General features: G+C 38.7%; 1 protein-coding gene across 1 annotated transcript in view; it reads right to left on the reverse strand.

The window, feature by feature from the left end:
- Positions 1-2,639: 2,639 nt before the first annotated feature.
- The window catches only part of MGAM2 (maltase-glucoamylase 2 (putative)), a 104,877-nt gene continuing 94,654 nt past the window's right edge, over positions 2,640-12,862 (reverse strand). The window contains exons 45-47 of the mRNA XM_033193022.1: positions 12,733-12,782; positions 8,138-8,311; positions 2,640-6,807 (exon numbers count right to left, since the gene is read on the reverse strand). Coding sequence (XP_033048913.1) covers positions 2,941-6,807; positions 8,138-8,311; positions 12,733-12,782 — 4,091 coding nt within the window. The 3' untranslated portion in view covers positions 2,640-2,940. The remainder of the gene's footprint in view (positions 6,808-8,137; positions 8,312-12,732; positions 12,783-12,862) is intronic.

Genomic DNA, 12,862 nt, shown 5'->3' on the forward strand with positions numbered 1-12,862 from the left:
AAAATTAACCATGCACTATGTGTGGCATCTCTTAAATAGTCAACATGAATAGTGTTTACATAGTGATAATTGGAATACTAGAAAATGAAGTTTAAATTAATAACTAGAAATTTTAGGTGTAATAATAATGATGTCCATGGTAATGGTAAAGGTAGGAATGTGTCAAGTACCAGAAGTGTAGAAAAGTAAATTTCTTTATACTTAGAAAATGAGTTATAATCATTAGTACAAAATTAGCATCACATATGTAGGTGACCCAGTGGGGCCAGTCATTATGGAGCTTAGGAGTTTCTCTAGACTTTGTAAATCAGAGTCCACGTACAGGTTTTGCTAGTGTTGCCAATGGTAGTATTAGTGTGTCAACATTGCCCTCATGTTTTCTGAACCAGGTTCCAGGACCACTACTTGTGCATTGACTCCTGAGTTTCAATTCTCAAGTCTCTTCAAACATCTGACCAAAGTCCAGACTTTCGTATATTCAAAGTATTTCTGACCTTTTCAAAATTCCATGATTTCCATTATGTTCCATTTACGTGTTTAAGAGGTTGGACTTTGGTAGCTTCAGAACTATGCTTGTTCAAGCAGATTCGTCTTCAGTTTTCCAAATCCCAGCTGCTTCAAGAGAAGTTGTTGGTCAGTGAATGAGCACTGGTATGGTGGGCTGGCAGCAGAATCTCACGGTACCTTAGCCCACAGAGCACTTTGTCCTGTATCAGAGTTTGTGGTGCCAACAAGATAAATGCACTAAGTTTCCCTCAGTAAAGATACAAGTGAGGGAGTCTGTGACCAAGCCCATAGAATTTGGAGTTTTGTTTTGAGTTGGAAGGTCAAGTTAAGACTCATGTATACACAAGAATAAGGTCTATCAACTTTGTTCAGAGGACTGTAGCTTGTGGACAGATTCCAAAAGGCAAATGTTGCTGACTGATGAATCTGTGCCCCTCATCTGGAGCACCATCAAATCGTCTGGACAATAGTACAGCTGGGCTGGCAGATCAAAAAGCTGGGCAGATGTATTTGTAGACAGTGGAAGATATTCATGTGGAGTAAGTCACAGATGCTGGAGTACCTACATGCTGGGGAAGTTGATAATACACTTGACAAGGACACGAGAGTGGAAATATGTTTCTGCCCACTTAAAGGAAGTTGTTCTCAAACTCTTTACCTTAGAATCCCTTTACATTCAAATTTGGTGAGGGCACTGTGCTTTATTTATGTGGGTTATATCTGCTAATATTTACTGCATTAGAAATCAAAATTGAGTCATTTGTAAAATATTTTTTAAATATTTATTTTTCATTCATAATAACATATTCACTTTGTGATAACATAAATATGTTTTTAATGAAAAATAACTATATTTTCCAAAGCAAAAAAAAAATGAGTGAGAAGAATGGCATTATTTTACATTTTGTAAATCTGTTTAATGTCTAGCTTAACAGAGGACAGCTAGATTCTTTTTTCTGTTTCTATATTCATCTATTATGACACAATATGGCATAGAGTATCTGGACAGTGCCACTATCCACTAATGAGACAATGAAACTGAAAAAACAAATAACTTAGTATCATTATGAAAGTAGATTTGAAGAACCTGTGTGCCCCAGAAAGTCTTGGGGAAACCCATGGATCCCTGAACTAAACTTTGAGAATACTGTCCTAGGGTTAAACCTACAATAGTATCCAACTGACCAGATTTGGTAATGACCATGTGTCTACTCATGGGGGTCTGAGTGATCTAAGAAAAGAATGGATCAAGGATGAACGATGAATTTGGATATGAAAAACCAGGAATAGACCAAAAACCTTAACACAATGAAGGAGAGTCTGAACAGTGAAATTATAAGGGAAAAGCTTGTTTTAATAGAAGAAAATGCAAATAAGATTATGAACTCTGATTCCAATGTGGAGGCTGTCTTCCTTATGCTGTATATTTACATTCTCACCTCTGTCTGGGTAATTTCTGATTTATACTAGAGTCAGAGCCAGTCATTGGTGGTAACAGTGAGGCTTTAAGACTATCTCATAATTTAGATTAATTCTAAGTTTCTGAGAATACTCTACTGTCTACAAGTGGAAGTACTTATAAAATCTGTAGTAAGAGTATTATCAGTACCTATGAAATAATGGTCACAAAGTTCAGGAATTTATGTTTTAGGATCTATAATAATTTTATTTTCTATGATAGTCAAACCCACATGTAATATTTATAATTTAAATTATTTCAGTGCCTGAAGTAAGGTTACACAAGATCTTCAAAGGTAGCATTTTCCATATCTGTAGCTACAGCTAGGATCTCTTCAGAAGCAATAATACTATTAGTATGTGTAATGCAAAAGACTCTATTGGTAGATATGGCATTTGGAATAGTCCATAGGAAAATAAAGTGCATTTTTTTAGCATTACTAATTACATACTCTACTGTAATATCAATAACTGGTGGTATAGAAACCATTTGAGTGCCAGGAGTATCACCAGTGCACTCAGTTACGGTATTATGCTGCCATGTGACCCAAGAAACAAGTTGGGCTACTTCAATAACTACATCTAAGGCAATAGTATTTACAGAGCCTAATGTGGTGTTATCTGAGATACCAAAGTTACCTGTGAAATCTGTAGTAAGGATATATAAAACATCTGTAGTTTAACTGATGAGGTTATAGGAATAATAACTATAATTTAAAAGAATAAGAGTACATATTATGGCTGCAAAATAAGTACCCATAGCTGCTTTGGTGAAATCTATAAGGTTTGTAAGCCTTCCTAAACATGTCTGCAATGACGAGAGTGTTTGGAGTAGCTGTGTCTTTTATGGCTAAAGTACTAATATTTGTGAAAACTTAAGTAGCATAAGATACAGTATCTCATAACTGATTTGCTATATCTGTAATAGTTGTTTGAAGGAGTTATATAAGGTAACTACCCTGCCTTGAGTAGTAATCATGGAACTTGAGTAGCATTTATGGCATTGGTAATATAAGTAGGTGCAGTAGCAGAGGTATGTACTGTACTATCAGGAGTGGCAGTATTTAAAGCATATTTTGTAATACTTGTAGTATCTTTGGTAGCACTAGTTGCAGTAATAGGTAAATAACTAGCCACAGAATTTGTTACCATGTGGGGAGTTTGTGAATCTAGACCAGTAGCTGTTATTGTGTCTGAAGCTGTTGTGATATTTGAAACAGAAATGTGTGTAGTGTTACCTGTAACACTGCTGGAGTTATCTGCATCAGTAATATCCATGGTGCCTAGATTAGAAAGATTTGTAGGAGCTAATGATGTGTGGCTTAAGGCCAGTGTTGTAGTAGTAGTAGAATGGGGAGTAGTGAACTGTGTGATGTGTGTGGTGAATTTGTCTGTGGAAGTAACTGTTGTATCTGGACTTATGGTATTATCTCTGGTGCTGGTAATAGTGACCATAGCATCTATTATCATGGTACTTTTTGTATCAAGAGTGTTGAAAATTATGGTGTTTGCATTTGTAGGAGTAGTAAAATTAGTAATTTTATCAGTAGTGAATGTATGACTTGTTGGAAACATGCTCAAAATAGGAGTAATAGAGCTAGGAATAGAAGTAAGAGTATGGGTAGGAGTGGTAGGAGTTTGGTAATAAGTAGTCATGCCAGGAATAGTATTACTACTTGTAGTAGTAGCATCAGGACTTGGAGAAGGAGTAGTCACAATAGGAACACTATTACCAAAAGAAGTAGTTGTTATGGAAATACTATTACTAGTTGTATTACCAGCAGACATTGTAGCTAAAAGAGAATTTGTCACAGAAGCATCATTATTTGTGCTAGCAACATCAGCACTTGTAGGAGAAGTGGTTACCATAATAACAGCAGTATCCATAGCATTACTACTTTCAGAGAAAGAAGTGGTCATAATAGAAAAACTGTTGCTAGTAGTGTCAACACCAGTATTTGCAAGAGAAGGAATAGCTGTAATTGGAACAGTATTATTAGGAACAGTATCATCAGTTCTTGTATGAGAGATAGCAGTTATATTAGCAACATTAGTACTAGTGCTAGCATTAGTAGTATCTGTTTGAAAAGGAGTACTTATATCAATAGTAGTACTAGTGCTAACATCAGTAGTAATTGTCAGAGAAGGAGTAGTGGCAATAAGTACAGTAGTACTGATGGTGGCATCAGCAGTACTTGTCAGAGAAGGAGTCACTGAAATGGGAATGGTAGCAATAGTACTCACAGTAGTACGACCTGTAGGAGAAGGCATAGTGGTATTAGGAACAGTATTATTAGTGTTAGCATCAGCAGTATTTGTAGGGAAAGGTGTGGTTGTAAAAGGAACACTAGCCCTAGTGCTAGCACCAGTAGTACTTGTAGGGAAAGGAGCAGTTGTATCAGGAACAGTAGTACTAGTTGTAACACCAATAGTACTTGTTGCCAAAGGTGTGGTTGTGATAGGAACAGTAGCATTAGTGCTAGCAGTAGTAATATTTGTCAGGAAAGGGACAGTTGTATCGGGAACAGTAGCATTAGTTGTAACACCAATAGTACTTGTTGCCAAAGGTGTGGTTGTGATAGGAACAGTAGCATTAGTGTTAGCAGTAGTAGTACTTGTAGGGAAAGGAGCAGATGTATCAGGAACAGTAGTACTAGTTGTAAGACCAATAGTACTTGTTGCAAAAGGTGTGGTTGTGATAGGAACAGTGGCATTAGTGCTAGCAGTAGTAGTACTTGTAGGGAAAGGAGCAGTTGTATCAGGAACAGTAGCATTAGTTGTAACACCAATAGTACTTGTTGCCAAAGGTGTGGTTGTGATAGGAACAGTAGCATTAGTGCTAGCAGTAGTAGTACTTGTAGGGAAAGGAGCAGTTGTATCAGGAACAGTAGTACTAGTTGTAACACCAGTAGTACTTGTTGCCAAAGGTGTGGTTGTGATAGGAACAGTAGCATTAGTGCTAGCAGTAGTAATATTTGTTGGGAAAGGAGCAGTAGTATCGGGAACAGTAGCATTAGTTGTAACACCAATAGTACTTGTTGGAAAAGGTGTGGTTGTGATAGGAACAGTAGCATTAGTGCTAGCAGTAGTAGTACTTGTAGGGAAAGGAGCAGTTGTATCAGGAACAGTAGTACTAGTTGTAACACTAGTAGTACTTGTTGCAAAAGGTGTGGTTGTGATAGGAACAGTGGCATTAGTGCTAGCAGTAGTAGTACTTGTAGGGAAAGGAGCAGTTGTATCAGGAACAGTAGTACTAGTTGTAACACCAATAGTACTTGTTGTCAAAGGTGTGGTTGTGATAGGAACAGTAGCATTAGTGCTAGCAGTAGTAATATTTGTCAGGAAAGGGGCAGTAGTATCGGGAACAGTAGCATTAGTTATAACACCAATAGTACTTGTTGCCAAAGGTGTGGTTGTGATAGGAACAGTAGCATTAGTGCTAGCAGTAGTAGTACTTGTAGGGAAAGGAGCAGATGTATCAGGAACAGTAGTACTAGTTGTAACACCAGTAGTACTTGTTGCAAAAGGTGTGGTTGTGATAGGAACAGTAGCATTGGTGCTAGCAGTAGTAATATTTGTCGGGAAAGGGACAGTTGTATCGGGAACAGTAGCATTAGTTGTAACACCAATAGTACTTGTTGGAAAAGGTGTGGTTGTGATAGGAACAGTAGCATTAGTGCTAGCAGTAGTAGTACTTGTAGGGAAAGGAGCAGTTGTATCAGGAACAGTAGTACTAGTTGTAACACTAGTAGTACTTGTTGCAAAAGGTGTGGTTGTGATAGGAACAGTGGCATTAGTGCTAGCAGTAGTAGTAGTACTTGTAGGGAAAGGAGCAGTTGTATCAGGAACAGTAGTACTAGTTGTAACACCAATAGTACTTGTTGCCAAAGGTGTGGTTGTGATAGGAACAGTAGCATTAGTGCTAGCAGTAGTAATATTTGTCGGGAAAGGGACAGTTGTATCGGGAACAGTAGCATTAGTTGTAACACCAATAGTACTTGTTGCCAAAGGTGTGGTTGTGATAGGAACAGTAGCATTAGTGCTAGCAGTAGTAGTACTTGTAGGGAAAGGAGTAGATGTATCAGGAACAGTAGTACTAGTTGTAACACCAGTAGTACTTGTTGCAAAAGGTGTGGTTGTGATAGGAACAGTAGCATTGGTGCTAGCAGTAGTAATATTTGTTGGGAAAGGGGCAGTAGTATCGGGAACAGTAGCATTAGTTGTAACACCAATAGTACTTGTTGCCAAAGGTGTGGTTGTGATAGGAACAGTAGCATTAGTCCTAGCAGTAGTAGTACTTGTAGGGAAAGGAGCAGTTGTATCAGGAACAGTAGTACTAGTTGTAACACTAGTAGTACTTGTTGCAAAAGGTGTGGTTGTGATAGGAACAGTGGCATTAGTGCTAGCAGTAGTAGTACTTGTAGGGAAAGGAGCAGTTGTATCAGAAACAGTAGTACTAGTTGTAACACCAATAGTACTTGTTGTCAAAGGTGTGGTTGTGATAGGAACAGTAGCATTAGTGCTAGCAGTAGTAATATTTGTTGGGAAAGGGGCAGTAGTATCGGGAACAGTAGCATTAGTTGTAACACCAATAGTACTTGTTGGGAAAGATGTGGTTGTGATGGGAATAGTAGCAGTAGTGCCAGTGGTAGTATTTGCACTGGCAGAACTGGTGATTGTCTCAGAACTGGTGGCACTGGTAGTAGATGGAGAAGGAGGAGAATTCGTTGGGATGGTGCTTGTCTTAGTTGGAGTGGGAAGTACAGGATCACCATCAATCCAAGTAACCTCAGTTAACTTTTCCAGGTTGATACTCTTGTCAGTCAATTGAATAGTTAGTGTCTGCCAGAAAAGAAGAGATATAAATGGGTACTTTGGAACTTAAACCTCACATGTAGGTCACCTCTTAAATCATAACTAAAAAAAAATGTTTATATCCAGTAATAGGATATAAACATTCCTTTTTAGGTTAGGTCACATTGATTTTGGTCAGATATTACAGAGAGATGCTCTGTGTGCATAATCCCTATGCTGGAAATCCTTTCTTTTCACTTATTTAGTCAGAACCTTATTGTTTACAAATATTTGTAGCTGTGATTAAAACCAACATTTATTAAAATCTCTTTGCTTTGCCATTGGGTTTTAGTCCTCTTGACAGCAAGCTGGTTTCATGTTTTCCTCACTCCAGACAGTATAGTGTCTGGCACATACTAGGCATCAGATATGCCATATAATTTTCTCAAATACCTCAAAAAGAAGGTATTCAAGGATTTTGTGCACAATCTTAACTGGAAGCAATTACTTGCAAAAAGTGGTTTTGAACTCAATAGTCCAGGTAAAATGCTTCAAGGTAAATACCCAGAAGAGGCTAGAGGGAGAAGATCTATTTGAGTGCTCAGAGGGGCCATTTTCTGAAGTCCAAATACCATCAGGGCACCCATTTCAGTTTTTAGAACACAAGAACTATGGTTATCCATTTTCACTTTTCTAAACCATCCCCTATGGGTTGCTGGTTCTGTATTTATGATGTCTTATGTTCTAAAATTGAGATACCTTTTTCTTTGTGGTTGCCTTTGGTAACTATTGGCATTTCATCTTCCAAAATTCTGTTTTAGTTGGTTCTAGAATCCTCCAGTAGGGCCTGCTACTTATGTCCCCCTGTTTTATCAACCGTTTATCTTATACCACAGGTGGGATGTATTCATTTGATGATTACCACAGTTTACTGCCAATTTTCATCCACCTGTAAGATCCATCAGTTTGATCAGGGACATGAATAACTGCAGGAAGCATGAGGGAAACCTTCAACAGCTTTAGGGAATCGCCTTTGTTTTAGCCTTTGCAGCAGAAAAAAGTTTTATTTTGCTAATGTGGAAGACTAATCTATCAAAACACAGCACAGTCTCTTTGGTAAATACATGGAGAGGATCTCATCAGGCCAGTGATCAATGACCCCTAGGCTATACCAGAAAGACCATTAATGTTGCACATTTTACAATACGATCCAACTTTGCAACTTTTCAGGAACATATCTATTGCACATATTTATAACCTTCTAATACACGAGAATATAACAATGATAATAATTTTAATTGTTAGCAAAATTATTGGTGATAATTTTGCAGAATGATAAAATTTACTTATGATATGCTAATATTCCTTTCAGACCTACCTGATTATAAGGGTCACTCACGAAATTTGTCTCTATAAATTGCCAGTTGTCATAGGTGAAATTGACTTGCGTCACATAAGTAGAGTTCACACCCCAGATTCTAATATATCCAACTTTCAGTGGATTCGAGTCACTCAAATACTTATTGTGTATGGTCTGGATTTGCAGGATGTTCTATAAAGAGTTCATACAGAGAAAAAAAATAACATATTGTTGATAGACTATGGTCCATATTAAAATATTAACAAACCTAAATTTACTTTTCTTCTATCAGTTTGCTATTTCTATTTATGTATTTACATTTTTATTGATACATAATAATTATACATATTTATGGAGAACATGTGATATTTTGATACATGTATACAATGTGTAGTGATCAAATCAGGGTATTTAGGATATCCATTATCTCAAATATTCATCATTTCTTTGTTTGTTGGTTTTTTTTGAGACAGAGTCTTACTCTGTCACCCAGGCCGAGTGCAGTGGTGTGGTCTGGACTCACTGCAACCTCTGCTCCTGGGTTCAAGCGATTCTCCTGCCTCAGCCTCCCAAGCAGCTGGGACTATAGGTGCATGCCACCACACCTGGCTAATTTTTGTATTTTTAATAGAGACGGGGTTTCACTATGTTGGCCAGGCTGGTCTCCAATCCCTGACCTCGTGATCCACCCACCTCAGCCTCCGAAAGTGCTGGGATTATGGGCCGGAGCCACCATGCCCAGCCATATTCATCATTTCTTTGCATTGGAAACATTTAAAATCTTCTCTTCTAGCTATTTTGAAATTTACAATAAATTGTTGTTAACTATCATCACCCTACTATGTTACCAAACACAAGAACTCACTCCTGCTATTTAACTGTTTCTTTGTTCCCACTAACCAACCTTTCTTTATGGCTCCCACCCCTTCCCAGCCTCTGGTTATTATAATTCTACTCTCTACACACTTCATGAAGACATACTTCTTGAGTATCTGCTATAATAAATTTGGTAATGCCAAAAATAAGTTTATTGTACCAGCATTATGGAAGTTATTTTCCCTATATTATAAGTATTCTTATAACCATTTTGAAAAGAAAATATCATTATTGCTATCTTAGAAATAAGGAAACTGAAGCTCTGGAAAATGAAGTGAGTAGTCCAAAAAAATAACATATTGTTGATAGACTATGGTCCATATTAAAATATTAACAAACCTAAATTTACTTTTCTTCTATCAGTTTATTATTATTATTTTGCCCATTAGTTGATGCAGTTTCTTCATAGTGTCAATGGTCTGCTAGTGGTTTTTTCTTTTCCATATTTAGTGCTTCCTTCAGGAGCTCTTGTAAGGCAGGCCTGGTGGTGACAAAATCCCTCAGCATTTGTTTGTCTGTAAAGGATTTTATTTCTCCTTCACTTATGAAGCTTAGTTTGGCTGGATTTGAAATTCTGGGTTGAAAATTCTTTTCTTTAAGAATGTGGAATATTGGCCCCCATTCTCTTCTGGCTTGTGAGGTTTCTGCAAAGAGATCTGCTGTCAGTCTGATGGGCTTCCCTTTATGGGCAATCCAACCTTTCTAGCTGACCTTAATTTTTTCCTTCATTTCAACCTTTGTGAATCTGACAATTATGTGTCGTGGGATTGCTCTTCTCAAGGAATATTTTTTGTGGTGTTCTCTGTATTTCCTGAATTTGAATGTTGGCCTGTCTTGCTAGGTTGGAAAAGTTCTCCTGGATAATATCCTGAAGTGTGTTTTCCAACTTGGTTCCATTCTCCTCGTCACTTTCAGCTACACCAATCAAACATAGGTTTGGTCTTTTCACATAGTCCCATATTTCTTGGAGGCTTTATTTGTTCCTTTTCATTCTTTTTTCTCTAATTTTGTCTTCACGCTTTATTTCATTAAGTTGATCTTCAATCTCTGATATCCTTTCTTTTGCTTGATCTATTCAGTGATTGATACTTGTGTATGCTTCATGAAGTTCTCATGCTATATTTTTCAGCTCCATTAGGTCATTTAGGTTCTTCTCTAAACTGGTTATTCTAGTTAGCAATTCCTCTAACCTTTTATCAATGTTCTTAGCTTCCTTGCATTGGGTGAGACCATGCTCCTTTAGCTCAGAGGAGTTTGTTATTACCCACCTTCTAAAGCCTACTTCTGTCAATTTGTCAAATTCATTCTCTCTCCAGTTTTGTTCCCTTGCTGGCAAGGAGTTGTGATCCTTCGGAGAAGGGGCATTATGGGTTTTGGAATTTTCAGGCTTTTTGAGCTGGTTTTTCCTCATCTTCGTGGATTTATCTACCTTTGATCTTTGCTGTTGGTGACCTTCGGATGGATTTTTTTGCATGGTCATCCTTTTTGTTGATGTTGATACTATTGCTTTCTGCTTGTTAGTTTTCCTTCTAGCAGTAGGGCCCCTCTTCTGCAGGTCTGCTGGAGTTTGCTGGAGGTCCACTCCAGACCCTGTTTGCCTGAATATCACCAGTGGAGACTGCAGAACAGTTAAGATTGTTGCCTGTTCCTTCCTCTGGAAGTTTCATGCCAGAGAGGCACCTACCAGATGCCAGCTGGAGTTCTCCTGTATGAGGTGTCTGTTGACCCTGCTAGGAAGTGTCTCCCTGTCAGGAGGCATGGGGGTCAGCGACCCCCTTGAGAAGGCAGTCTGTCCCTTAGCAGAGCTCCAGTACTATGCTGGGAGATCCACTGTTCTCTTCAGAGCTGGCAGGCAGGAAGGTTTAAGTCTGCTGAAGCTGTGTCCACAGCAGCCCCTTCCCCCAGGTGCTCTGTCCCAGAGAGATGGGAGTTTTATCTACAAGACCCTGACTGGGGCTGCTGCCTTTCTTTCAGAGATGCCCTGCCTAGAGAGGAGGAATCTAAGGAGGCAGTCTGGCTACAGCGGCTTTGTGGAGCTGTGGTGGGCTCTGCCCAGTTCAAACTTCCTGGTGGCTTTGTTTACACCATGAGGGGAAAACCACCTACTCAAGCCTCAGTAATGGCAGACGTCCCTCCCTCCACCAAGCTCAAGCTTCCCACATCGACTTCAGACTGCTGTGCTGGCAGGGAGAACTTCAAGCCTGTGGATCTTAGCTTGCTGGGCTCTGTGGGGTTTGGATCCACTGAGCAAGACCACTCGGCTCCCTGGTTTTCCAGGGGAGTGAATGGTTCTGTCTCATTGGTGTTGCAGGCACCACTAGGGTATGAAAAAAACAAACAAACAAACAAACTCCTGCAGCTAGCTTGGTGTCTGCCCAAACGGCCACCCAGTTTTGTGCTTGAAACCCAAGGTCCTGGTGGTGTAGGCACCTGAGGGAATCTCGTGGTCTGTGGGTTGCAAAGACCGTGGGAAAAGTGTAGTATCTGGGCTGGATAGCACTGTCCCTCCTGGCTTCCTTTGGCTACAGGGAGCTATCATACTGGATAGAACAGCTCTAAAATATGCTCTCAATCTGGTGTTTTAAAAGAAATCTAAGTTAACTGGAGTCTAAACAGAATGATCAGATCTGGAAACCACTATAAGCAGGAAACAGAGGAAATATGAAGTTAGCCTGGTGATGTATAATTCTAAGAAGACAAAAGGAATAACTGAGAGACATCTTCAAATATGTGAATCACTGTTATAGAAAAAAAACAGATTTCTGCTATACTACTCCTAGGTTAAAGTGACTAGGTAAAAATAGAGAAGCAGAACCCAGGTTGGACCTAGAATGATCCTCCTCATACTCTAATTAAAATTGTATAGATTATCCATGGGATCATTTAACATGCAAGGTGCATTGATTGCATCACTGTTATGAATTATTCATCCCTTACAAATCCATACCCTTTTCCATGCAATTTTGCAATGCCCTCCCACTCCAGTTGAGGCATTCTGTCCCTCCTCTGTCTCTGGGCTTGACCATGTGATTTTGCTTTGGTAATGGGAAATTAGTCAACTCGATACAAAAAAATAAAAAATAAAAAGAACTAAGGGATCTCCACTTTTATTTTTTTCTTTTAGCCCTCTTCCATAATTATGAAGAAGCCATGCCTAGACCTTCCCATAAGGCCATGATAAGTCGTATGAGAGTCAGCTGACCAACCCCCCCGCCCAGATATGTGAACACACAGCCTAGATTATCTAAACAGCCCAATAGAGCCAAGACTGACTGGAGATGTATGTGAGCTGGCAAAGATCAGCCAAGACCAGGCCCAGATCCTCCGAGCCCTGCAAGCTCATGAGTCAAGTAAGTACTTATTGTTAGATGCCACTAAGGTTTTGAGGTCTTTCATGCATTATTGCATAATTAATAACTTATATAGCATTTTCTTTCAAAATTTATCAGCCAGTAAATTTCTCATCTTTGGGAAACATGTTATACATTTAAGGCCCCATTTTTTCCCCAGCATTGTATGAATTCCAAGTTTCTTTTCATAGAGATGGTATGCTGAAAAACTGCCAAAATAAGGATTGTTTCTTTCTTATTTTAAGGACAACAGACCTGGATTATAAAAGTAAAGGCAAGAAGAACCTCCTATTAAGATGTGGGATATTACATTTACACAGTTGACTGTAATGTTTAATCTGTAGACAACTGGGAAAAGATTTATAAAATGTAGTAAATTAGTCTTACCTGAGCTGCTATAAAGTTTGCCAAAAAATAATTTCCATTTTCATAGGTATCTGCAAACGAGGAAAAGAAAAGAATAAACAACTACTAACTGCTTCAATTGCAGCAAATAATCTTGAGCATGGTCAGAAAA

Source organism: Trachypithecus francoisi, unplaced genomic scaffold (genome assembly GCF_009764315.1).
Source record: "Trachypithecus francoisi isolate TF-2019V2 unplaced genomic scaffold, Tfra_2.0 Lachesis_group4, whole genome shotgun sequence".
Classification (NCBI taxonomy): domain Eukaryota; kingdom Metazoa; phylum Chordata; class Mammalia; order Primates; family Cercopithecidae; genus Trachypithecus; species Trachypithecus francoisi.